Below are 27,707 nucleotides of genomic sequence, written 5' to 3' on the forward strand. Positions count from 1 at the left end.
CCAGTGTGCTGTTTTGGGCTTTAGGGGTATCGGGCTCCGTCCCCGCCCCCGGCGCCAGAACCGCGTGTTCGGCGAGAGCACATCGAGAGCACCGGAACCGCCCGTGACATGTTCGGTGAAAAGCCGGAACCACGAGTCCACTTCACGCCGGCCACGACTACACCGCCGACTCTCGGTAAGCAATGCAACCACTCCCATTATTGATAATGTTCATAGATCATGCAACCGCAACTCAGTTAGGTGTCTCCCGTTTGGAAGAGATATAGTTGAAGATATGCGGATTTTTGCATATCTATAACTGTATCTTTTTCGAACTGTCCACGTTTTTTTGGACAGCCCGAGGATGAGTAGATACGATTAGTTTTCATGGTCCAATTCTATCTGAGACAGTCTCGGCATCACCTTCCCGTTGTTCTCTGGATACACAATCTCCCTTTCGGGACATGTATCTGGAGAACAGCGGGGAGGTGCTGCCGAAATTTTGTCTCGGATGGTAGTGGATCATGAAAACTGATCATATCTACGCATCCTCGGGTGGGATTAGAACCTACCTTCACCTATTAGAATGTAGGGACAACATGTAGATGCATTTGATTTTTATTGTACTCACTCCGGTCTAGAGGATGGATGACCATCATTGGATGTACACGGGCCGTCCAAGTCAGGCTACCATGACCGATGAATGGATTCGAAAGACCAATGATTTTTTGGAAGCCGCGTGGAGTCAGGCTGAAGGATCGAGTTTCTTGTGGTGTCCGTGCAACAGATGTGGAAATAAGAAACAGAAAACAAAGAAGGTTATGGGCCAACATCTTTGCAAGTATGGATTTACGCCGGACTATACCCGGTGGATCTTTCATGGTGAAGGCCACCGTATGAAGGACGAGGTCATGAGGCAACGCATCGATGATTGTGATGCTGATGGTGGGGTTGGAGACATGTTACATGACTATCATGAAGCACATTTCGGTGAAGGACCGCAGGAGGAGGAGCCAGAGGCATCCGCAAAGGTGTATTTCGAGATGTTGGAGGCTGCATAGAAACCACTTCACGGTCATACAAAGGTTTCTCAGCTGGACGGCATCGGACGGCTAATGGCCTTGAAGTCTCAGTTTAACCTGAGCCGAGAAGCCTTCGACAGTCTGTTGACCGTGTTTGGAAGCATGCTTCCAGAAAATCACATTCTGTCAAAGTCAATGTATCAGGCACAGAAAATTCTCGGTGCACTTAAGATGCCATATGAGCAGATACATTCTTGTCCAAATGGGTGTATCTTATTTAGGAAGGAGCATGAGAAAGATGCTTACTGTCCAAAATGTAAAGCCTCTAGGTTCCTCGAAGTGGACTCTGGTGATGGTCAGCCTAAGAAGCAGCTCACGATTCCCGTGAAAATCCTACGCTACCTTCCTTTCATTCCGAGGATCCAACGACTATTCATGACTGAGGAATCCGCGCAACAGATGACCTGGCACAAGAAAGGTGTTCGATACAACCCTGACAAGATGGTGCATCCATCCGATGGTGAGTCATGGAAGAATTTTGATAGGATTCATCGTGACAAGGCTAATGAAGCTCGTAATGTACGTATTGCGCTTGCAACAGATGGGTTCAATCCTTATGGGATGGTGGCCGCGTCGTACTCATGTTGGCCTGTGTTTGTTATCCCTCTGAATCTCCCACCAGGGGTCCTATTTCAACAACAGTCCATATTCATGTAGTTGATTATTCCAGAGCACCCGGGGAATAAAATGAGTGTTTACATGGAGCCTCTGATTGATGATTTGGTCAAGGCATGGGATGAAGGGGTGTGGACCTATGACCGAGCAACAAAGACAAATTTTAGAATGTATGTTTGGTACCAATTCTCCCTGCATGACTTACCCGCATATGGCATATTCTGCAGCTGGTGTACTCACGGGAAGTTCCCATGTCCAACATGCAAGGCAGCTCTGCAGTTCATCTGGTTGAGGAAGGGGGTAAGTATTCGTCGTTTGACAAACATCGACAATTCCTCCCCACTGACCATCCTTTTAGACAAGACGTTAAGAGCTTCACGAAAGGTGTAAAAGTTACAGAAATTGCACTGCCGATCATGACGGGTGCTGCGATTCATGCTCAAATAGACGCTCTTCGAGTCAACGATGGCGGTGGTTTTGTTGGGTACGGTGAGGAACATGCTTGGACTCAGAAGTCTGGGATGTGGAGGCTCCCTTATATTGATGATATTCTGCTTCCACACAACATTGATGTGATGCATACTGAAAAGAATTGGTGGGAGGCACTTTTGGAACAGTCGTGGACATTTCTGATAAGGCGAAGGACAACGTAAAGGCAAGAGTGGATCTGGCAAAGTTGTGCGATAGACCAAGATACGTTATGAGGACTCCTGGACCCAGGAGGAAATGGAAGAAGACACAGGCCGACTTCGTCCTCACGAGGGCCCAGAAGAAAGAAGCACTAGAGTGGATCCAAAAGTTACAATTTCTCGATGGATATGCAGCGAATCTTAGGGGGGGTGTGAACTTGGCTACTATGCGAATCAACGAGCTAAAGAGTCATGACTACCATATATGGATTGAGCGGCTTCTTCCGGTGATGGTTCGAGGCTACTTACCTGATAATGTATGGCTCGTGCTAGCAGAGTTGAGCAATTTTTTCCGTCAGCTTTGTGCTAAGGAGTTATCTCGGGCTGTTATTGCAGACATGGAAAAAATGGCTCCCGTGTTGCTCTGTAAGTTGGAGAAGATCTTTCCACCAGCTTTCTTCAATCCAATGCAGCATTTGCTTCTGCATCTGCCTTATGAGGCAAGAATGGGAGGGCATGTGCAGTTCCGTTGGTGCTATCCAGTTGAAAGATGCCAGAAGTTTCTTCAAACGAAATGTAAGAATAAATGCAAAATTGAGGCTTCGATTGCTGAGGCATATATTTTGGAGGAGGTGTCAAACTTCACGACTAAATACTATGGTGAGAAGCTTCCCAGTGTGCATAATCCACCTCCTCGTTACAATGCTGGCGATAATGAATCGAGTCTCAGCATTTTCCGAGGGCAACTTGGAAGTGCAAGTGATGCAAGGTACAAGACCCTGAACCATGAAGAGTGGCGTCGTATCATGCTTTATTTGTTGACCAACCTTTCTGAGGTGGATCCGTACATAGGGTAAGTTCTCATTTAACGTGTTCACGATGTTCCACGATTCAGCATCTCATTTAACATCTTCTTGCGTTTGCACTAAGTAGCATCCAACCCCTTGATCATATTTCACACAAGCAATTTCTTCGTCAATTCTGGCGTTGCTCAAGGTCTCCGACCCAGAACGAATCGGAGTCTCTTCTTAAAAATGGCGCCGGAAATTCTCAACCCGATTTCATTTATTGGTTGCAATAAAAGGTAAACTCCGATTCACAGGATCTTTGCTGTAGCTATAGGTTCAAGTCATTTAACATTTCGAACAATATGACGAACTTTGTCCCTTTCGCTTTCAGGGGCAAACCGATTCGTCCATGAGTGCCGAGTAGAGACAAGTGGCTGATGGATTTAGCTATAGGGTTAAGTCATTTAATGTTTATGACGTGAATGGATATCGCTTTCACACAACAGGATACGAGCAAAGTCGGCACAATCGAAAAACCACTAATACTGGAGTCTTTACACTAGGCCAAGATGGGGTCGAGTATTATGGAAGACTTGAAGAAATATACAAACTCAAGTTTCAAGGTTCCGTACCACTGACTCCCGTTATTTTCAAATGCCATTGGTTTGATCCTACATTAACCAGGCGAACGCCAAATGTTGGCCTAGTCGAAATTCGTCAGGATTCAAAGTTACCAGGCGACGATGTCTACATTGTGGCTCAATAGGCCACACAAGTTTATTATCTCTCATATCCGTGCCAAACCGACAAACGTCTTCAGGGTTGGGATGTTGTGTATAAGGTATCGCCACACGGAAAACTTCCTGTCCCAAACAATGAAGACTACAACAATGTCAGAGAGTTCTTTCAAGAAGAAGGACTAGAAGGGAGTTTCGAGATAGACTTAAGTGACGTGATGGGAATGGAAGTGGACAATGAAAGGATTGCTGACGAGGAAGTTGGAGACGAGGTTGAAAATGCTCATGACTTAGAATTACTCGAGTGGCTGCGTTTGGGCAGAGACAGTAAAGATGACATTCCTCCTTCGAATAATGCTGATTACGTCGAGGAGCCTAATAGTGATGATGAGGATTATGATCCAGCTAATCCCGATCATGATGACTATTTCTAGTACATGTATGAACTGAATTATTTAATTCTATGTATATATATTATTTTATTTTGCTTAATTTGCTATGAACCGAATTGTTTAATTCTATGAACTGATTTTGCATATTTGTAGATATATTTATTGTTTATTTTGCATAATTTGTTAAGTACATATTGTTCATTTTTGCTGATTCATTTACAATTATTCATTGCAGGTTATTGATTCGAAATGCCAGGCGGGGGCAAGATTGGTTTCCTGAGCGCCTTGTACAGGAGTAGTGGTGGAGAGCAAGAGGCTCCTGAGGGGTCCAGTGCAGCAGGGGGGTCCAATGCCTCAGAGGGGTCCAGGAGGCATTGGGGACGAGGGCCAAGGAGAACGAGAGGAGGTAAGACAGGTGGTGGAGGCCAGGGGAGGAAGAGAAGGAGCAGGAGGGAGAGGACACCTCCAGATTTGACGATGACGGCGACGGCGGAGGAGGAGGACGAGGACGAGGAGGAAGAGCGGGAGCAGGAGGAGCAGGAGCGGGAGCAGGAGGAGCAGGAGGAGCCGAGACAGGAGGAGGAGGACCTGGAGGAGGAGGAGGCAGCAGGAGATACGAGGGCGGTGTGGTTGCGAGGACCGTCACAACTGCCGCAGCGGCCGATATCTCTTGCGAGACGCCCGATGATTCGACCGGTACCGGACAGGAAATACTTTATGTTATGCACAATGGCATTTATTTTTCAATTCATATGTTCAAAATGATAAGACACTAATACTTTATGTTATACACTTTTACAGGTATTGGATGCACGTGCAGGCGGGTGCCCACAAAAGGAAGCCCAACGGCATCCTGGGAACCCTATGCAGGGAGCTCTTCCCTGGGCTGGTGATGCATGCCGGGATCCTCGAGCCGGCATACACGTGGGACCACTACATCGCCGTCCCAGATGCAGAAGATCGGGAAGGGAGGTCCTTCGGCAATAAGGCGAGACGGGTGGTGGGAGAATTCTGGGTAAGTCGTCGCACTATATTGGTGAATAGTTACCATATATTTGAAACTCTTTGAATATTGACTGCAATTATCGAGTCTATATGCAGGATTTCTACAGGTGCGAGCCAGGATATGAGGTCATAGCGGCTCAGGTGGCTAACACAGCATGTCGCAAACTAGTGAAGGACATGCACTACGAGGCGCGTATTCAGGCCGTAATTACCTACTGCGCCGATGTGGAAAAAAGAAAGGTCGGCAAGGACGTAGCAAGAAATATGTTCCTCACGCGGGAACAATACTTGAGGGTAAATGACGAAATCACTACTCATTTCTTTTGAATTTCATTTTCAGAAATGTCATCCACTTTGCTTCCATTACGTGTAGGTGCCTCCGAACTGGTGCGCCGGCAAGGGCGCGTGCTGGGAAATGATGGTGGACAAGTGGCTTAGCGAGGAGTGGATTCAGCGGCACAACTTATGCCGGGAGTGCCGCTTGTTGATGCAAGGTGCGCCACACCATCAAGGCAACCGAGGCCTTCTCGAGTACAAGGATGTTTGGGTAAGTCATTACACTTTTTGGTACTTTCAAACTCTAAATTCTGCATTCTCACTAATCATTGTATTCTTTCGTTTGCTTGCAGTCGGAGTCACATGAAGATCAGGAATGCAACGACTTCCAGGCATACTGTATGGCGCACAAGGGCAGGGCGACGTCCGACGTCTCCTACAACCCGACGGATCCACCCCAGGCGTACAGCAACCCGAGCGTCCACACACGCATCACTGAGTACACGGAGATGGGAAAGGCGCTCCATGGGGACACATGGGATCCGGCCACCCAGCCCCTTTCTGGAGAAGCCATCATGAGGGCAGGAGGAGGGAAGAAGCACGGCCGTTACTGGATCGCCAACAGCCTTGTCGACACAGCCAATACGCCGACTCTCTCCCAGCTTCGGGCAAGGACCACCGACTTGACCCCGCCAATACGCCCACGGCCTGAGACTTCAGTGGCCAGCGTGCGTGCAATCCAGGTTATTTCTGCTCCATTTGTCGTTCGTTGCTTTTAGTTATCTTTTGTTCGCATTGTAACATTTGGGTGAAATCTTATAGGCCCGGATGGACGAAGAGACGAAGAGGCGGGAGGAGATCGAGGCGAGGCTGGAGGAGGAGCGGACGCTAAGGCAGGAGCAAGAGCGCAGGTGGCAGGAAGAGCGGATGCAGGAGCGGCAGAGGATGGAGCAGGCGCTTCTTGCTGAGCGAGAGGCCGCGCAACAACAGATGCAGACCATGTTCTCATACCTCCAAGGTCTTGGCGCGACAATCAACTATCAACCGCCGCCAACGATGCCCTGGCCTCCACCACCGCTGCCACCGCTAGGCCTTCCTTCTATCTTTCCTCCATCTGGCGCTACAAGCACTCCTGTGAGTATGATATATAGATTTACTTTGCTTGCACATACATATTCAAATTTTGAGATACTTTATGTCAATATATCATGTGCTATATCTGAAAGAACATATAGATTTACTTTGATTAATGACATATGCTTTAATAAGAATGATTAGAAGGTATCACAGCTGATATATATACATGAGCTAAGTCAAGAATATGAAAGTTGAAAAGCGGCTATTCATTTAATATTTTATCTTTTCAAATTGAGTTTAGGAATGTCATACTATCAAGAGGGACATGAACTCTTACAATTTTCTCAAGATGTAATCCTCAATTTCTTTTTGCAGAATCAATCGATTGGGGGGTCAAATGAGCCTCCGGACGAGCATTCACCGGCACAGGCGGCATCACAGTGGCCACTGAGCTGATTTAGAGTAGTTTATGGTATTTATTCTACAGACTTGTACTTGTTAGACTTGTGCTTGTTTAATTTGTTGGACTTGTGCTTGTTGAACGTTACACTTATGGCATCGATGTTAGACTTGTGTTATTTGTGATATTCGTGCTATGTACCGTCAGATATTTGTACTATTATGCGATATTTGTGATGGATGTGCCATATATATGCTATATTAAATGTCTGGAATGTATATATGCTTTATTTCTGATGGATGTGGTTATTACATAAAAAACAGAAAAAATAAAAAAACAGCAAGCTTTGCCGAGTGTTATTACCTTGACACTCGCAAAGCAACCATTTTTCTATTTTCTGGAAAAAGGATTAGCCGAGTGCAATTACTTTGACACTCGGCGAAGTCTGAAACTTTGCCGAGTGCCGGACGCGTGGCACTCGGCAAATATCCAAACTTCGCCGAGTGCCGACCTGGCAGCACTCGGCAAAGCTCGAAACTTCGCCGAGTGCTGCCAGCTTGGCACTCGGCGAAGTTTGAATCTTTGCCGAGTGCCACGCGTCTGGCACTCGGCAAAGTTTTCGATCCCGTCCCGTTCGTCCGTCCCGTTCGCCCGTTTGCTGTTGTCCGTCCCGTTTCAACTTTTTTTTGCCGAGTGCGGCTTGGCACATGGTAAAGATTTGTCGAGTGCCCGAGAAAAGGCACTCGGCAAAGCCGGCTTCGCCGGTAGAAGAAAGGCCGTGTGCGCTTCGCCGAGTGCTACACTCGGCAAAGAAGTTGACAAGCGTTTTTCGGCCTGTGACACTCGGCAAAGTACGCGAGTCCGGTAGTGGCCACTGATGATGAGCTGATCCATCACTGATGCCTCATCGATACCCAGCAGCGCCGCAGACTCCACAGGCCTACAGTATATATGTTCTTCGGCTATTTGTAGCAGTGGGGCTACCCGAAAGTGATCCGCTGTAATCTGTTGTGCTTGAGCATATAGTAGTATTTATTACTCCAATAAATATGCACAGCAACGGTCGTAATTTCCTTTTACTTATTTACTATTTACTCCGACCCCGTGGTTGATCAGGCTGCTAGCTAGCTGCAATAACGGGTCCTTTTCTTCCAGCCGCCAGCGAGCAGTTCGTGCAAAGTTTCGCGAGCGATGCATGCATATGCCGGAACATAGGATCCCAACATAGCCCACGGAGGCACTAGCGGAGCGTCGTTTTGGCCATAGAGGCCATGACCCCCCTTGCCATGAAAATTTTCAATTAGTTAAATAGTAATTTTAACATTGTTCATTGCTTCAGCAGTTCAATTAACAAAAGCTGATCCCCTCATTCTTTGGTCAGCAGCTCAATGAGTATGCCTGCATATCCACTTCTTCTACTGAATTGCGTTTGCAGCATCAGACATTTGGGCAATTAGGCACTGCACGTATGTGAAAGTGATCGGGTGCTCTAGCCTAAGAGGGGGAGGGGGTAAATTATGCACAAATAAAATCTTAACCTAAGGCTCCAACTAGTTTGCACAAAACTTAAACTAAAACAAGCTATCTAGATGTGCAACTACGGTTCACCTTAGTGTGTAACCTTCATCCCAAAAGAGTTTTGCAACCTATAGCCAATCCTAACAAGATACTATACTAAGAAAGTAAAGGCACACAAGTTGCAATATGAAATTCGGAAGCTTAAAAGGAGGGATGAGAGGAAACGAACTCTCGACACAAGGATTTCTCTCGTGGTTCGGATTGCCACAAAGGCGCCCCTACGTCCACGTTGTTGAAGCACTCACGAAGAGTATCGCTTCCCGGCAATCAAGTCTCTTCCGTGAACACAATCACGGTCACCTTGATCCCGATCTTCACTAAGGGAGATTGCCCACGAAGGAGGGGTCTCCGTCCCCCGCACAATATCGTCGACGCTGCTCCACACCAAGCCGGAGGGTCGTTGACTTGCCGGCGAGCCACCAATTGCTCTAAGGGGCCGGCGCACCGTAATACAAATGTGGCTCACTCTAGAACCAGCCACAAGGATCTCAACCTTGCTTGTTCACTCACTCAAGAGCTAATCTAGCACTCACACTTTACAAAGCTAGTGCTAAAACCTAAGGATACGATTAATGAGCTCTTGTATGGGTTGGAGGTGTTCTTGGGTGTGTATGAGATGTCTTGGGACTCCAGCAAACTTCAAATGGCCGGGGGAGCTCATATATATAGGCCTCCAAGTCGAACTAGCCATTTGTAGCCGTTTGCAGCTTTCTGCGTAGGCATTGGAACGTCCGGTGCATAGTGCATCGGTTCTTCCGGTCACTCTGCGCTCTGAACTAGCCGTTGGCTTCTCTGACACGGCCACAACACCTTCAGGGACCATCGGTTGATCCGATGCTTAGGCGTCGGTTCTTCCAGTGACACTTGATCCGCAGATAGCCGTTGCTCTTGCTGACATTATTACACCGACGCCTTGCTCCGACGCACTACCGGTTCAACCGGTGCTGAAACCTTGGCTGCTGCACGCTTGACACCGTCTCTGGAATATAGTACGTTGATTGCACCGACGCTTCTCTTGACACCGTCGGTTCAACCGGTGCTTCATTTTTTCTTCACTTGATCTCCAGAGGTCCTCAGTCTTGCACCAAAGCTAGGCCGTCGGATCTTCCGACAACCATCGGATGCACCGATGCTATAGGCATCGGTTCTTCCGGTGCTTCTGGTTTCAGTAGAACTCGTCCAATTCAGCGTTTCTTTGAGTTCTTTCTTCGTGTTTTGCTTTGTATGGTCTTTCTACTTCATCCCTGGGATCTAGAAATATTCACTTAACAAAATCATTAGTCCCATTGATTATGTTGTCATATGATCACCAAAATCACTCGAAATGACATAAATGGTGCCATGTTCGTTACAGTACGATTTCATCCCTTGTCTCTGCACTTCTTCTACTCAATGAGCTTGCTTGCATTGTGTTCAATTTTTTCAGCGTCTCTTTCTTTGCAAGCAAGCATGTCTCTGTACGTCTTCCTTCTCGATGAACCCTAGCTAGTATGTGTGTGGGCAAGCCGGCGGTCGTAGCCGACACAAAAGCCGGCGGATGGCATTCAGTTTAGTAGGGATTGCGTACGACTGTCGACTGTCACCGGCCGCTAGCTAACCGAACATTATATTGGAAGGGAGCGAGATCAACGGACTGGACTGAGTGAGATACAGTAATAAATAAATTAAACTCTGTCCGATTCTTCTTTCAGAACTGATGAACGTGCTTAATTAGACCTTGATCAGGCCGGCCTTCTAATTTCCACCAGTTAGGTAGAAATAGAATCACACACCAGCTCTCCGGATATGCTTCAGCAGATAATGAGCTCCGCTAGCTGCCCCCCCCCCCCCCCCCCGAACTAGTATATAACACCGAAAGTGGTGGTGCAATCGAGTGCGGCAAAGCTAGCCATGCTGTAGTGGGATATCGCTCCATTCTACAGTTGCTGCAAAGGAGTGGACATATACGGAGGGAGGAGGGGTAGATGATGAATAGAGAAGATCACATGGAGATCATCAAGGAGGAGGAGGAGGAGGCAGCCGTGGAGGCGATGGGCCTGTCGTCGGTGGTGCCGTCTCGGTTCAGGAGGATCTGCGTCTTCTGCGGGAGCAGCCAGGGCAAGAAGAAGAGCTACCAGGATGCCGCCGTCGAGCTCGGCGAGGAGCTGGTGCGTCTTCTTCGTTTCTCCTCGCAATCTCGCTAGACGGCAGTCGTTGCATCATCTTTCCGCATGCTTGCGTACGTCTCTCTGTTAATGCTGAAGCCTGAAATGGCTGTTTTCTGTGATCAACGGTAACATGGTTCCTAGTACGCCAAGTTTTTCTTACACGACTACGACGACGTGCCAACATTATTTACCGTGTTTTGTTCTAGCTTAATTCCATGGTTGTGGCAGCAACTAACTCTATATATGCTGTGTGCTTCAGACATTCAGTGTGCTTGCTTAAATATGCATTAAGCGCATATTTAGGTCGAGCCGTAGAGCTGAATTCCAGCAGCAAAAACATTTCCAGGAATTCATATACACCTCGCCAGTTACTGCAAATAAATGCACTGAAATCCTGATTAACTTTTTTTATTTTTCTTATATCAGGGGCACCGAGTTTGAATTTGAATTTGAATTTTGCAGGTTTACACGTGACTTTTCGTGCAGTACAATAAATGAAGTTCTATAGATACTACATTTGAAGCACTATATATACTGTGTGTGCTTTTTACAAATAGGGACCCATGCTCCTGGCACCATATCCTCATTCTTATAATATTAATTGATGCTCCACTAGCTAGTTCTTTTCCATGCATTTGCTGAAATTATTTTCTGTTCCATTGAAAAAGGTCTCACTGAATCACCATCAGCAAGCTCCCGTGCATGCGTTCAACTGAATTTTGAGCAATTTTTTGTTCTCCTCACATCCTCAGTTTCAGTTATCTATCTCTCCATCTCATGACATTGCATAGTTGCAAAACAAATAAAATAAAATATGTACGATAGATCACCTGCATTCTAGTTCTAGCTAGTATATAAACTAGAAGTGCCCATCAAGTTAACTAGTTCCGCCAGAATTGTTTATCACTAGACTTGTCATTGTAGGTCTCAAGGAACATTGATCTGGTCTATGGCGGGGGAAGTGTCGGGCTAATGGGCCTGGTCTCTCGAGCAGTCTACAACGGAGGGAGGCACGTCATCGGGTACGTTAACAGCAATGATGCCATGATGGTCAGTCTTCAGCACTACTAGCACACACATGCATGAAAAGAATAGCCAGAAAACTTTTGTAAAATCGTGACAAAAAGAGTTGGATTGGTCGCATCCTCAGGTGCTAAATGCTATATAATTTGTCATCTCATTGTCGACCTCGACCCCTTACATTTATGTGCAGGGTGATTCCCAAGACCCTCATGCCGAGAGAGGTACGATGACCACGCCCACACTCCTCCCAAAAACACTGTCATTGTTTAATCACATTGCAAGCAATGATTCCCATGAATTCGACATAGCATGGTAGATCAGATTATCTGGGATTTTATATAACTGTTGGTAATTAATTAGGTAAGTATACATGTATGTATATACTATGTAATGAAGAACTGTTTTTACTCGTAGTGAGGTATATTTAGTGATAAAATGAAGATGCACCTACATATTTAGATGTATCTTTTCTTGAAAGTGGAAACAAGGATGCAATCTTATCTGCTTTCGTCTGAAAGATCGCATGGAATGTTCAGTGAAAATCTGGTTTTCCTTTCCCTCATAGATGAGATCTTGGCATCTTGCTGATCCTGACTGCTGCTTCCAGTGTCTGCCCCTTTGTTCTTAAGGCTTTGATCCTTCAAGCAGATAATGGCTTTATTAACAAAAGAAACGTCCCTCGCGTTTTCTTTCTGTCCCCCACAACAACACCATCATTACTTCTCCTGAACCATGCCGCCCTGCTGGCCTGAACAAAAATAAAATACTGTCACAGCCACCCATTTCTGTTTAGGCTGAGTGTTGATTACAGGCATGCATGCATGCTTGCTTGTGTGTCCAGATAACAGGCGAGACTGTTGGGGAGGTGAAGGCCGTGGCAGATATGCATCAGAGGAAGGCTGAGATGGCCAGGCAATCCGATGCCTTCATAGCACTCCCTGGTACAGTAACTTTTTTTTTTTAACTATCATCAAGCTAACCAGCCGACAGGTAGATGTAGTTCACTTTTTACTGTCGCTTTCTCTCCTTGGTCATGTCACGTATCCATGCCTAGTGGAAGCGTGAGTCGAAAGTTGTAAAGCAGGATGCATGAGTTAGTTTGACTTTAAATTGACCACCCAAATCGGCCTGTCTGGGTTGGTTGGTGCAGATCCTTGTGCGCATGGGTTTCACTTTATGGAAATTCAGATTCCTTTCTGGTCCAGTTGAGTCAACTGAAGCATATTTATTTGTGATAAAAATACTTATCCTACCAAACTGTTGACGTGACCAGTAATATGGTAGTTGCTTCAGTTATCCAAGCAGTGGTCAATATGTGCTAAGAAACACTAATCAGCATCCATAATTCTGATGGTAGAAAAACTTAACTGTTCCTTCCGTCCTTCGGTTATGCAGGGGGCTATGGAACGCTTGAAGAGCTGCTGGAAGTGATCGCATGGGCGCAGCTTGGCATTCATGACAAGCCGGTACGTGCTAATCGACTATATATAGCCCTCCAGTGCCTGCACTTCATGCACTAAAGTTTCATGTACTACCAGAGTCACAAATGTATTTACAGTTTTATCTGGGGATGGATCTTACAGGTTGGGTTGCTAAATGTGGACGGGTACTACAACTCTCTGCTATCCTTCATCGATAAAGCTGTGGAGGAAGAGTTCATCAGTCCGACCGCTCGCCACATCATCGTCTTGGCTCCGACACCAAAAGAACTGCTCGACAAGTTAGAGGTAACCTACCAGCTGACAGAAATACTGCTGATTCATGTTTAAGTATTTAAGCTGCTCAGTTTTTTATGCTTGACACTGAAGAAAGGAGAGCATCGACTGACATTTGTCTGATCCTGGTTCACAGGAGTACTCCCCTCGGCACGAGAAGGTCGTGCCGAGGATGCAGTGGGAGATGGAGCAGCTGAGCTACTGCAAGAGCTGCGAGATCCCGGGGCTCAAGGAAGGGAAGCCGATCATCCAGGCGCAGCGAGGAACCATGCTCTGAAGTCTGAGCGGTAGCTAGTTAGCTACTACTACCATGTGCTAGCCAGTGGCCATTTAGGTTTCTCTGCAGGCCTCTGCAGGTGTGGTGATGTAGGAATTAAGATTCAGAATTTTCAGATTCAGAAAGGCTGCAGGGTTTCTCTGCAAGCTGCGGAGAGAATTGTTGCCTTTTATTTATGTAACTTGGGTAGAATGCGCCCAACGTTGGTATGCGCCGATCGATCGGTCTACTATATATTTATTATGGGCTACATATAGCAGCTGTATTAATCCTGTAGAGATGACATTTCTAAGTGTGTTTAACTCGAGCTTCTAACTAGCAAATGAGCTGTTGATTTACTGGATTACTGTGTGCATTCGTGCAGTGCCCTGAGGGAGCTAAGGATGAAAACGTCCGTCCCGTCCCACCCGTATTTCTATATTTATCCTGCCCGTTTTCGTATTTATGGAAAAATACGGAAATGAGACGGGAATCGGGAGGAGGTGTATCCCGCCCGTATTTGCGGGATTCCGTTTTTAGCCGGGATAATCCTGTATTTTTTCCATATTTATAAATTCTGGAAAAAAAATTAATAGGCACATCATATATCCTCTCATGTTTCTCAACATCAATACATGTTCCTCGACATCAATACATATATTTCACGCTTTAATCGTAGGAAACAAGAAATATTGATCATATTTTTTAAAAAATAGCTTGTGTAAAGGAGTGTCTTGTGTTATATTCATGCAAAATGAGTGGTGATTAAATCATAATGTATTCCGATAGATTTTCCGGTTTCCGTAACCGTTATATCCCGTTTCCGTTTCCGTACCCGGGTATTCCGCTCCCGCTCCTGTTTTCCGTAATAAAAAACAAAAACGGAAATGGTTGAGGAGTTTTCCCGCCCGTTCCCTCAGGGAAAGCAGAAGATGACAGCATGCAGTACGCCGAGGCATTGAGATCTGAGAGAGTTTCTTTTTCTTTCTTTCTTTTTTTTTTGAGAGGATATCAGACTACCAGAGAGTTTTTTTAGAAGAGAAATGCGGCATGCGCTGAAACGACCATGCGACTGATGTCCAGCCCAGTAGGCTTTCAGTTTCGTTCGCATGTTGAGGTTTTGGGCCAGGAACTTTTGGCCCAGTAGGATCAGCCCACGCGAAATGGGCCTGTTTCGAGCCCGAGCCTGGGTCTCAAAACAGCTGGCCCTGGCGGCGGATGGCCTGGGTCTGCCTCCGGTTTTGTTTGTTCATCCTCTTCCCTCTGATTGGTGATCGGGGACCCGTGAGCTGATTCTGGGTGATGGTGCATGCATGCAAGTCCAATCGAGAAGAGGACCACCGCACGTCCGCACCACCGGAGGGCAACCCTCGGGTTCACTCCAGCCTCCAGGTCCAGGCGGTAGTATTTTCCTTCTACCCAGCCTTGCGTTGCGTTGGCTCAAAGCAACAGGCAACCACACGGAATGGGGTGAAAAAAAAAGGGAGGACAATTCACGGAGCAGTTGGACACGCCGGTTGCGTTCCTGGGAATTACCGTCAGCTTACGCTAGGCACTGTGTCAGTCTGACTGCAACTGCAAAACAGTTTCAGTTTCAGTTTGGAATCAGAGCACGAGCATCATCAGAGGAGCGAGAATACGCTCTGATTAGAATTGGAGTCTGAAACAGAGGGTCGCAGCGCATTTCACAATGCAGATTACTAGCACAACGGTTTCCAAATCAAACTTTTGTGTGGACAGAAAATGGAGTGCGTTTTGGCTGCGGGATCTTGGTACAGCACAGCTGCACAGGCGCATGAAAAGAGTGAGACCGAAGTCTCACCAAACGGGGACATTATATGGAGGAGCCGCTCGCTCCTTCTCCGTGTCCCTACGGTTGCGCAGCTCAGCTAGCTGTTGGGCCATTGCCTTTGCTTGCATTCGCAGGAACCCGATGCTTCCTTTACAACAACCGCCTCCCCCGGCCCTCCTCCCAACTTGTCCTCCAAGTGACAAAACAAACAAACAAACAAACAAGACGCCCAAAACTTTTATTTTCCTTTTTATTTCTCAATTATTGGAGGCCAGAGCGAATTCTGATCGTTCTTTTTTTAGACCGGATTATTTTTCTTTTTATTCGAGTGACTCTTTTTTTTTTGAACGGGTAGTGGGTGTACTCTGTTTAGGTCGCAATGGCTCTCTCATGGCTCAGCTGGCAGGCTGACTGCTGTTCGATTTCAGTTGATGCGTCGCCTGCATTATTTTCCAAGCTTTTCCATTCCCGTACGTGGACGCCGTGCCGGATCCTTGGGAAATCCATGGGGGTTGTGGCTGTGTTTTTCAGGCGACAAGTTAGTAGGAGCTGAAAACAAACATGTCACCTTCTCCGGAATGGTGGGTTGTTTTTATCATTCTGTCTCTGTGATCCGGCAACTATCAGGTGAATTAAAACTGAAGTTACAATCGAGCTAATGCCAGGGCTTTGATGTTCTCGGGTTGTATTGGACGTACCGCCGGTTGAGATCAAACGTCCTTCTCGCATTGTCCTTGGTAAAGTTATTTGAAAACGAATGTGCTCTGGTGATTTGTTACTTTTTGCGGCAAAAGGAACCAAGCGTGATGGCTAGGGATGACCAAAACAGGCGACCATCATGCTACAGGGCAAAAACAACCCAAGGAAGGTGAAAACTGGATGCTAGGACTAGGCTTTTACAGACAGTAATGCTAGGACTAGGCTTTTACGGTCAGAATCAGTCCGCACATCACGGAGTAACAAGTAATTAGAGAGACTTTGACTGTGGACAACAAGGGACACGCTATACAAGTTACACCCATAGGCCATAGGCACATTGGAAATTTTTCTGACACGAGGCAAGCCCTATTTCATTACTTAAAACGGAAGTACCATAGGCACACATTGGAATGTAGATATATGCCAAGTTTTCATCATAAAAAAAAGTAATAAAATAGCAGAATCCTCTACGCCGTGCCAAGGAGAAAAACGTACAGCTTGATTCTTTTAGCCTTGCCACCGTTCACCCTTAAATTTTGTCACCGGAGAGGGTCACGGGTTGGGCATGTTTGCAGCACTTCTACGGTACCATGCAATGTCGCAGTTCACCTTTCCGGCACCAGCACTTGTTGTTCCTAGCACCGTTTTTTCTATGCAGGTGGAGGCCCAAGACCAGTATTATTCTAGAACAGATGTTCGTTGTCACGTACCCACGCAACACAGTATTTTCCCACACAACATGGCCACATGTTGCACGATGCCTTGTAGGCTCACCAAGGAAGCATCCACTGACCTGACCAGCTGCATCCAAGCAAAGCGCCTAACCGCCCACCGTACGCGCGCGCCCGTGCCCCGGCCTGCACCTTCCCCCTCCTGTAAACTCTGAACATAAAAGTGCATCGCCCTCGCTCCCTTCCCCTCCCTCTTCCAAGGAGAAGCACCGCCTCCTGTTGTTGGAGCCTGCTGGAGAAGACGAAGGAACAGGGAGCGGAGGGGAACAAGTTGCGGCGACGGCTGGACTCTGAAGTAAGCTCCGTTCATTCATTCAGAGTGCAGTCTGATCTTCATGTTGCTTGCTCCCAACTTTCCAAGTTCAGTACTGTTTGTGTCTGGTTTCGGTTTTGTTTGAGCTCATCTCTTCATTCTATGCCTTTTGACGATGTAATTCGTAAACTTGTCGATGAGCCTGCGCATTCGTCGGGCTAGATTTGGAGAAGCAATTATTTTGCCCAAGAGCTCTAGTACCTGTCATCACAATATACTTTTTTTATCCTCCTCATTTTCTCCTGAAAATGATAAATTGCAGTTTTTCTTTCTCTACGGAACAATGGTCAAGTTGTTTCTTATATTGTTCTTAGCACACTAGGCACTTGAAATGTTTCTTTTAACGATATAGGCATTTGAAAGTCAACTGATCTAGTAGGCTGTTAGCCTGGGATCCCATGTTTTGTCAAACAAAAATGCATACGAAAGCAATATATCAGTAATCGCAAAGGCATCAGGTCAATGCAGTGATATTGAGTCTAATAAGTAATAAGTGTTTGGTGGATGGTTATTATTTCAACTGGAAAAGGCTATATAAGGTGTGATTATTTTCATGAAATAATTGAGTTGAGCTGTCTACCCATGCCGTTACGGCAATGCTAGCCATGTTAGGCGCAACTAGCTTCTCAGCCCGTACATCTGCATCTACGTGAGTTTGCTACTTTAGGCTGATTAAAATTCATACGTTTTCACATAATAAAATCATTCTAGTATGATCAGTTTATATTATAAAAGGAAAAAAATACGGGTTGCAAACTTTTACTATTTTAGTTGGCAATAGAAGGAAAGAAGTTATCCAAGCTGGGTTTTTTTTTAAAAAAAAGGCAGAATCCTGTGTCAGGGAGATAGGTGCCACAGAACTTTCCATCTATTTTGTATAAAAGTGAACTTATCATTTATATTGAAAGGTTAACAACCACTTGGAGCTCACCAACCATGCAAAACTACTTCTTAAGCAACATATTAATATACTATTTTAATAAGTAACCACCAAACACATGAAGCGTGCAGTGGATTGGATAACAATTATAAGGTATTGCATGTGTTTAGTTTCTTCTCTTCTGGTCAGCTTGATCATTTGACAACGACTTTAACCACTTTCGTTTGTTGTGTTCTGGGTCCCAGTAGCAGCCTGAGTAGGTAGTGGGTACCAGCTCGCCAAATCATAGGACACAAGCCAACAGATTGAGTCAAGACTAGCCACTGACTTGTCCAAAAGTTAGGTCAGGTACAGCGTTCAGCCATGTTGATAAATCAGCATATACAGATGCAATTACAAAATTTGCACGTCATGATCTTGAGCTGACACGAATTTAGTCAATATATTGGCATGTTGGGTTACCTAGGACTAAACTTTGGTTCGGACTATGACTAAACTTTAGTCCATGCCTGTTTGAATCCATGGACTAAATTTTAGTTAGGACACATAAAGAAATATAGAAATATCCTTTTGCTCTCGGATTATGCTGCTGTTGTGCCTGCTTGCGGATAATGAGTATTGAGTAGTTTGGTCTTTTCGCAGTTCGCTAGTTGGTTTAGTCCAAATTGTAGATTTTGAGGATTAATGGATTAAACTTTAGTTGGAGTGGAACTAAACTTTAGTCACCTGTTTGGATCATCTAATGGACTAAACTTTAGGCTCAAATTTTAATCCAGGGATCCAAATGGACCTTAGTGGCTTTATGTGCTTAGTTTGTGATGACCAAGGTCGTAATGATTAGCCTTATGTTACAGTCAAATGCCAAGCTTACATCATTGTGACTGCTATGTGAAGCACAACAACATTCAATCTTGTGCAATCTAACAAACTTAACATGGATCCGATCTTCTACATATGGTTCTTGTACATGAATAGGCAGCTAAGATTTTGTGAACACCCCTTGTGTTCTAGAATGAACATCAACGGGTTCCATTGGCAGCGGCAACGAGGATGCTATAGTCAAACGCTAACTACCTACCAGACTAGACCTGGGCACTCTATGCAGCAGTGAGCTTGGGCATCAATAGTTCATACTACTAATTTATAAGAATTAATAGGTAATATCACTTCAACAAAAGGCATGGCTGAGCAATGAATTCAAGCTAATCAGGCACAGGGAACGAACTTGACATGCTTTTACTTTCTCAAGTGAGTACTAATACACATACCTTGGACTAATTCTTTGTTTTTAACAAATAATTTGGATTTGGACAAGCAGAGAAATACCAGGTGGTCAAGATGTCAGCTGGTTTCCAGCTCGGTGTGATCGGGTCACTTGCACTCTCTGTTGCATCTTCAGTTGCCATTGTCATCTGCAACAAAGCTCTCATCAGCACACTTGGTTTTCCATTCGGTTAGTACAGCACACAAGTATTCCAAACATCAATGGAACTTGAAAAATTACCAGAGGGTGGTGCTGACTTGCCTTGTTGCTGAACCTATCCAGCTACAACATTAACAAGCTGGCATCTGATGGTGACCTTCTGCACCCTCCATGTGGCACAGCGCTTACATTTATTTGAGCCCAAGGCAATTGATGGACAGACAGTGATACTCTTTGGGTTGCTGAATGGCACCTCAATTGGCCTTCTCAACCTTAGTTTAGGATTCAACTCCATTGGATTCTATCAAGTAAGCTCCATTTGGGTATCTTTCTCTATATAACATGATCAAATACATTAAACTTGGTATGTTCTGCAGATGACAAAATTGGCGATCATACCTTTCACTGTGCTATTGGAGACAATCTTCCTGAAGAAAAGATTCAGGTTTCAGATATAACTGAGCATTTGTTTTATAATATCAGACCTCATTTATGGTAAAAGTAAACGAGATAAATTGACAGGCCTGAAATCTTCTGAATTCATCATGTACTTTTGATTGAGGGGAACAATTAGGTTTTAGATATTTTCACATAAACTCTAGGACCAAATGATAATAAAATATTTGTTTAGTTTCCTGGGCCAAAAATCGACTTTGTGGTATTGACTGTTATTTCCACTGAGCTAATATCAATTCAATGATGTGCAGTGAGAGTATCAAGCTTTCTCTTCTGGTCTTACTTCTTGGAGTAGGCATCGCTTCAGTTACTGATCTCAAGCTAAATCTGCTCGGGTCCATCCTTTCTGGCCTCGCCATTGCCACCACTTGTGTTGGCCAAATTGTATCCTACAATTAATACCAATAAGATTATCAATAAAGTCTAGACCTCACTTCTCATTGCAATGTACAGTATCAGTAAAGTACTATTATAAAAGAAAGCATACAAGGACCCAGTAATTATAATCTTATAAGCTGTTAAGAGAGTTTTTAGGTTCTAATTGGTATTTTGAGTTTGTGAATCTCTTGGCATGAATCTGTCACATGCTATCCTTAACCAAAATTTTTCTTAATGAAGCTCACAAATACAATACAGAAGAGGTTGAAGGTCTCGTCAACACAGCTATTGTACCAATCTGCGCCTTACCAGGCAGCAATTCTGTTTGCAACTGGCCCTTTTGTGGATCAACTCCTTACTAACCGCAGTGTCTTCGCACACAAATACTCTGCTCCAGTTTTGGTATGTTCTCAATACTTTAACCAAATACATGAAAATGGTACTCTTGTAATTATTTAGGGATATCAACTGATTTAAGATTGGAGAAGATGAAGGTGCCCAACCAGTCAATTCTATATTTGCAGAATACAAAATTCTGAGACCTACAAGATTGCTAGGGGTGACAAGTGAAACTAAAAATATGTAGTTCTCCAGTAAGATTCCAAAATGTTAAGTTATAAAAAGAATTTCACGAAGTAGCCGTTATGTGGATAACATGGGTCAAAATTGGACAGCCTGAAAAGACATTTTATATGGATGTATTTCAATGAAACAAACATGAAAAAAACTAAACTCATTAGTAATTCAGTATGGTGGTGGGGCGGATACATGATGACCTTTAACCATGTTAAGTGCTTTACATGCAAATTTATTCCATGTACAGTAAAATAGTCCAGCGATACCTATGGAAGTAAAAATCAAATCAAGTATGCAATGGCTTCAGCGGTTATTGGTACAATATACCAGCATTTTCAAGATAATATTACTCAATTGCCATGTTCTTGTGTGTTCCCTCCCTCCCTCGCTTCCTCGCTCTCTCTAACATGAAAAATGATCCTCTCTATATGAATCATATGTAGGGTTTTATTGTCCTATCTTGCTTGATTGCGGTGTCTGTGAACTTCAGTACATTTCTTGTGATTGGAACAACATCCCCAGTGACATACCAGGTGCTTGGCCACCTTAAGACATGTCTGGTTCTATCATTTGGCTACACTCTATTGCATGATCCTTTCACTCTAAGGAATATATTGGGCATTCTGGTAGCCATATTTGGGATGGCACTGTACTCCTACTTCTCAGTAAGAGAAAGCAAGAAGAAGTCAACAAATGATGCTCTGCCAGTTTCACAGGTTTGATTTTACCCCAATCATTGGACAACATACATTAGAATTCGTATCGATCATCATGAAGACAGAGTTGTTACGGTACAAAATAAAATGAAACTGATAAGCATATAACAGTCATGCCAATGACTGTCCTGCTTCGTATACTTTCTCTCAAAAGCGCAGGAGAGCTGCGCATCCTGCTTCGTATACTCAGCAGTAATAATCAAGAGTCATTAATCAAACTAAATATATTAGTGTTTGAACCTTTTACAATGGTGCAACCACGATGAAAAACATTGAAATTTGAAAAATTAATAATTTTAAATTGAATAGAATTGGTATTACTGACCAGAATAAGTATTTTAAACTGCTCAGGAAAAAAGGTAACAATTTGTATACTTTCTCTCAAAAGCGCAGGAGAGCTGCGTATCCTGCTTCGTATACTCAGCAGTAACAATCAAGAGTCATTAATCAAACTAAATATATTAGTGTTTGAACCTTTTACAATGGTGCAACCACGATGAAAAACATTGAAATTTGAAAATTAATTAATTTTAAATTGAATAGAATTAGTATTACTGACCAGAATAAGTATTTTAAACTGCTCAGGGAATAAAAAAAGGTAACAAGAATTTGTGCCACAGTTAGACAAATTATGGTGCCTCCAGTATTGTTAACCAGATTGAAGCTTGTAACTTGGAGAATCATGTGGCCCATACTATAGTGAATTATTAACTTCTTGAAAGAATTTCAAACATGGTCTACTCAGCTGCAACATAATTTATTACATGAGTGTCTGCAGTAAAAAACTGCAAAATAATCCTTGAAATACACTTTAATTTACAGCCTTTTTTTCATTTCACCCTTTTGATGTCTTTCATATGTATGTAGATGCCAGATAAGGAGGCTGAACCACTTTTGGCAACGAAAGACAGCAACGACACCAAAAAAGCAAATGGTCTATCTCACGACTGCTAAGACTTTTCTTGTAGTTTAGGTCTAGTATGAACAACTGCCCTTCGAATTTAAAGGACCTGGGGAAAGCCATTCTTTCCATTCTTGATTTCCTTTTTAGGAACGGAGATTTTTATGTGTAGAGAATGTATATTTGACATTACAATTATTATTTGAGTGTATTTTTTCACACAGCAGTTCCATCTGAAGCTTTACTCATGCAGATCTCAAACTATATTTTAGCACATGTAGTTTTCTACTTAGCCAGTCCAACAAAATCAAGCAATAAAATATCGTGACATTCCACAGATCACCTCTATACTGCTACTACAGGTACACTATGAAACACGGATATGTGGGGGTGCCGCCGTATCTCGTATCCGATACGTATCGGATACGGATACGCTATGGATACGCAGGGGATACGTATCCAAGCCGTATCGGCGTACTGGGCCGTATTGGGCCTAGAAACTCAAGATTGGATACGTATCTGTGTGTGATACGGCCCAGTAGCCCAACTAGCAGATGACATAGGGGTGGGGAAGGAGCACCGCCGCATCCGCCCGCCCCACGCCCGCAGATGCACCCGCTTGTGCCGAGAGGGGTGGGGAAGGAGCTGCTGGGGAAGAAGGTTGAGGGAGATGGTCGCCGTCCGCGGGGAAGAATCCCTGCCGCCGCCCCTACCGCCGCCGCGCGGTCGAGCCCGAGGCGGCCTTCCTGCCCGCGTGCTGCGCTCGATCCGCCGCACTGGTTCGCCGGCGAGCTCGTCCTGCCCGACGCCGGCGAGCTCGTCCTGCTCGACGCCGCGCTCCGCCCCGAGCCGGATCCGACCGCCGGCGCGCGTGGGGAAGGAGCTGCCGGCGCGCGTGGAGAAGGAGCTACCGGTGCTGGCCTCGAGGCTGCGCACTACCGGAGAGGGAGGGGCCGGCGGCCGGCCGGGGAAGGGAGGCGCCGGCGGCCGGCCGGGAAAGGGTGGGATGGGAGACCGAGAGAGAAGAGAGAATGGGAGAGAGAGAGAGAGACGGGGAGACCGGGAGGGAGGGGAGATAAGATAAGGTTTTGTTTTTTTTATTTTGCCCCTTTCCTTTTTCAATAATTATATTTTAGCCCCTAAAACTTCTATTTTCTCACATTCTAATTCCTATAACTTTTATTTTCTCACATTTTAATCCTATAAAGGTAATAAATGAATTTTTAAAGTAAAATGCCCACACTGTTTTTAGGTGTTTTAACTGCTTTTCGTTGTATCTGAGTGTGGCTACTTAATATGCATTATTATCTATTTATTTATATTTTTAGGTAAATGTATCCGCGTATCGGATTTTTTGGAAAAATGGCGTATCCGCGTATCCGTATCCTTCCGATACCGATACACGTATCCGTATCCGTGCTGCTTAGCAGGTACATAATAAACCTGCCAGTCTACCATCAGCTCCGAATAAGTTCCAATTCCATGGTGAAAGAAATGGAGGACAAAAGATTATGGATTTGTTGCTCCAAGTGGATTCATTTATGCAAAAGTGATCTACATGAACTCTGTATGTCACAGCTAGCTTGCATGAGATGTGTTACTACAAATTTATTTAAGGTGGTGTACTCACGAGCTGCTACGCTTAAAAGCCAGGGATTCTCAGCAGCAGATTATAAATTAAAATACCTGGTCTTTGACCATTCTGTAACAGCCCAGATCCTTCACTCGTTCGTTGGCTTGAAATATACCGAGTAAGAATATTTGACATTTCAAACAGGTGTTACCTTTCCCTCATCTATGAAACAGCAAAATCAACCTAAGTAGGTCCCTCCACACATTCACTACTATGTACACTGTCCAACTACGACTTAAGACATACCTCATGTAAACTAGTTCAAATTAAAAACTAGCGATGGAAGCAACACAGTTAAAAGAAGAAAGGGTTCTTCTGGTCTCAGACCGTACCTTTTCTTTCCATTCATCCAGGGAAAAGGAAATCACAACCTCCCGTTACTGAGTTATCAAAATACAGAACACCGGTAAGCTCTGTGTACCTTATCTGGGTTTGGCACTGCAATTCTGGTAAACCTCTATTGATTTCCATGGGCATTTGACAAGAACTCGTGACATGGTTAACAAAAAACCACCGGAATAAGCAATGACTGCTGTGAACCAACTCAACCGTATTCAGCTAATATTTCTTCATTCAACAAATCGGGGTGGTCAAAACTAGCATATTTACATGAGTGACGTGAAAGCTCTGGAATATAACCTGCCTTTACCATTTCTATTCCAACTAGCTCCAGCATTGTGTATATTTCATCAGCCTCTGGGTGTGATCTGTCCTCTACAATAAAGACTTTTAGCTCGCCCTTGAGTTTAATCCAACTCTTCCCAGGTGATTTATGGACACCGCTGCTTCTCATAGCATTCTTCAATCTTGCAAACTCGTCCCAATTGCCAGAAGAAGCATATATGTTGCACAACAGGACATAGGCTGCTGAATGAGAAGGATCAATATTTAAAATACCCTCTGCTGCCCTCTTCCCCATCTCCACATCATTATGTGTTCTGCTAGCAGCTAGCAGAGTCTTCCACATTATAATATCAGGCTCAAATGGCATTTGATCAACAAACTTTGCTGCCTCACTTAGTCTCCCAGCACGTGCCAGCAAATCAATGACACATGAACAATGCTCTCTTGTTGGGACAATGCCATATTCAGGCTCCATAATACTGTAGTAATAACAACCTTCATCAACAAGTCCCACACGGCTGCATGCAGTGAGAACACCAACAAAGGTTACATGATTTGGCTTGATTCCTAGGTTTCTCATCCTAGCAAATAAATCAAGTGCTTCCTTGGCATAACCAAATTGGGCATAGCCAACAATCAAGCTGCTCCAAGAGAATACATCACGACCAGTACCCATTATTTCGAAGAGCTTGTTCGCATCATCTAAACTTCCACATTTAGCATAAGTGTCAATGAGCCCATTACTCAGCATTGTATCACACACCAGTGCAACCTTGAAGGCATATGCATGGATCTGTTTCACCAATTCAAAATAACCCAACTCAGCAGAAGCACTCAGAACATTGTTTAAGCTGATCCTATCCAGACTTGCCACTGATCTGTGCAACAGGCTGAATAACCTAAAAACATCTTCGAAATGCTGGTTCTGTACACAAGCAGTAAGAATGCTGTTCCAGGTGACAACGTCAGGATCATTTGTCTCATGAAAGACATCCATTGCAGAGGGGAAATCCAAACACCTAGCATACATGCTGAGTAAAGAATTGCATACTGTAACATCCCTGCCCAAACCTAATTTGAACAAGTAGGAATGGATGGCTCTACCTTGACTCAATGCATCATGGCCGACACACGCACACAACAAACCCCTAATAGTGATGCCATCAGGCCTCAGACCAGAATCTCTCATCTCATAGAACAGGACCATAGCCTCACTAAGGAGACCCTCAGCAGAGTAAGCATTTATTAAGGAATTCCATGAAACCAAGTCAGGTGCCTCGATCCTGTAAAACACCTTCCTGGCTGAGTCAAGCTTATTGCACCTGGCATACATGTCACTTAATGAGCAACCTGCATATGAATCGCGGTCCAACCTATACTTTACAGACAAACCGTGAATCTGCTCCCCATACTCCAAACTATGAACAACTCCGCAGGCCCTAAAGACACTTCCAAAATGGAACTCATTGGGGTGATGCATGCCCTCAGCAATCATCTCCCTGAAAATCCGTAATGCCTCCATTTCACACTCTTGCTGCGCAAGCCCAGCGATAATTGAAGCCCACGAGATCAAGTCTTTGTCCCTGATCCTCTCAAAAAGTGTGAGCCCATCCCCAACCGAGCCACTCTTGGAGTACATCGTGACGAGCGCGTTCTGCACAATCAAGTCACTTCCCTCCTCCGACTTTATGGCCTGCGCATGCACCTGCCTCCCGAGTCCCACGTCCCCGAGCTCCGCGCAAGCACGCACCGCGCTGCCGAGCGCAAACTGGTCGGGCGCGGTCCCCGCCCTGAGCATGGAGGAGAAGAGGCCGACCGCGTCGGCGCAGCGGCCGTTCTGCGCGTGCGCGGCGATGACGGCGGCCCAGGAGACGGGGTTCCTGTCGGGCATCCCGTCGAACACCGCGCGGGCGGAGTCCGGGGCGGCGCAGCGGCCGTACATGGTGATGAGGTGGTTGCTGAGGACGGTGTTGCGGGCGAGCCCGGCGCCGTCAGGGGAGGAGGCGAGGAGGTGGCGGTGGACGAGGCGGCCGTGCGGGAGGGAGCGGAGGCGGGAGCAGGCCCCGACGAGCGCGGCGTAGGCGGCGGCGGAGAGGGGCGCCGAGGCGGTGGAGGCGGGGAGAGACTCGAAGGCGCGGAGCGCGGCGGAGAGCCGGCCCGAGTGGTAGAGCTGGAGGATGGTGGCGCTGGGGCTCTGCATCTGCGGCCGCTGGCAGTCGGAGTTGGAGGCGGCGACGGGGAACGCCGCGGCGGGAAGGGGACACTCCTCCCATACAGTAGAGACTAGCTAGACACAGAGGCAGCGGTTGGCTCGTTGTGAATGTCAGATGCTTTGGGCCGCCTGGTCCCTGCAGTCTGGGCAGCTCAACAAAAACATTGTTGTTTGTTGGTTTGTTTTTTAATAAACAAAAAATATATACTCGTAGAGAGCAATTCACTGGAATTTCCATCTGTCTGACATTCTGGCATGTCATAAATGATGTGTTCCTGTGCTCATGTGAACCCAGAACCCTCCTCTGATCATAGTGCCATCATGCAGCACGAATTTCATTCCACGCTAGCTGCACAGCACGGGCGCATGGTGCACCGACGGCCGGTCCAAGACAAGGGCCGGGAGAAAAACATGCCGCGCGCGCGACAGCAGGGGTTCGGCCCATCTCTCCTCCGCAAGTCCCCGCACCAGAGTCGCCGGCGTCGGCCCCAAAGTCAGGTGCCGCGGGCGGCAGCCTGGCACCGCAGGGCCCGGCGAGATGTTGGTGCTTGTAATTTGTTTGCGCTCTAAAAATGCGGTCCGTTCCACGATTTTTGCCCGCGTTTTGCTCTGGCCTCTTGCCCTCTCTTCTCCCTGGATCCAGTCCGCCAGGCCCTCGATGTCCGCAAGTCAAA

General features: G+C 45.6%; 4 protein-coding genes across 4 annotated transcripts; 3 read left to right on the top strand and 1 right to left on the bottom strand.

Annotated features, from left to right (window-relative positions):
• The first annotated feature begins 5,861 nt into the window (after nucleotides 1-5,861).
• LOC120683946 (protein diaphanous homolog 2-like) lies at nucleotides 5,862-7,113 on the top strand. The gene is made up of 3 exons (XM_039966035.1): nucleotides 5,862-6,246; nucleotides 6,326-6,637; nucleotides 6,956-7,113. Exons 1-3 carry the CDS (start codon nucleotides 5,905-5,907, stop codon nucleotides 7,034-7,036), a joined length of 735 nt encoding a protein of 244 aa, XP_039821969.1. The 5' UTR covers nucleotides 5,862-5,904; the 3' UTR covers nucleotides 7,037-7,113.
• Nucleotides 7,114-10,441: 3,328 nt separating this feature from the next.
• LOC120683945 (probable cytokinin riboside 5'-monophosphate phosphoribohydrolase LOGL6) lies at nucleotides 10,442-14,005 on the top strand. Its single transcript, XM_039966034.1, has 7 exons — nucleotides 10,442-10,705; nucleotides 11,630-11,727; nucleotides 11,919-11,949; nucleotides 12,570-12,669; nucleotides 13,124-13,194; nucleotides 13,312-13,455; nucleotides 13,580-14,005. Exons 1-7 carry the CDS (start codon nucleotides 10,523-10,525, stop codon nucleotides 13,718-13,720), a joined length of 768 nt encoding a protein of 255 aa, XP_039821968.1. The 5' UTR covers nucleotides 10,442-10,522; the 3' UTR covers nucleotides 13,721-14,005.
• A 3,025-nt stretch (nucleotides 14,006-17,030) lies between these two features.
• Nucleotides 17,031-22,816, top strand: LOC120680600 (UDP-xylose transporter 1-like). Its single transcript, XM_039962099.1, has 8 exons — nucleotides 17,031-17,216; nucleotides 19,433-19,567; nucleotides 19,661-19,845; nucleotides 19,915-19,982; nucleotides 20,245-20,377; nucleotides 20,612-20,773; nucleotides 21,391-21,663; nucleotides 22,531-22,816. Exons 2-8 carry the CDS (start codon nucleotides 19,453-19,455, stop codon nucleotides 22,615-22,617), a joined length of 1,023 nt encoding a protein of 340 aa, XP_039818033.1. The 5' UTR covers nucleotides 17,031-17,216; nucleotides 19,433-19,452; the 3' UTR covers nucleotides 22,618-22,816.
• A 1,812-nt stretch (nucleotides 22,817-24,628) lies between these two features.
• On the bottom strand, nucleotides 24,629-27,164 carry LOC120680599 (pentatricopeptide repeat-containing protein At3g53360, mitochondrial-like). Its single transcript, XM_039962098.1, has one exon. It carries the CDS (start codon nucleotides 27,019-27,021, stop codon nucleotides 24,742-24,744), a length of 2,280 nt encoding a protein of 759 aa, XP_039818032.1. The 5' UTR covers nucleotides 27,022-27,164; the 3' UTR covers nucleotides 24,629-24,741.
• Nucleotides 27,165-27,707: the final 543 nt, after the last annotated feature.

Source organism: Panicum virgatum, chromosome 7N (genome assembly GCF_016808335.1).
Source record: "Panicum virgatum strain AP13 chromosome 7N, P.virgatum_v5, whole genome shotgun sequence".
Taxonomy (NCBI): Eukaryota; Viridiplantae; Streptophyta; class Magnoliopsida; order Poales; family Poaceae; genus Panicum; species Panicum virgatum.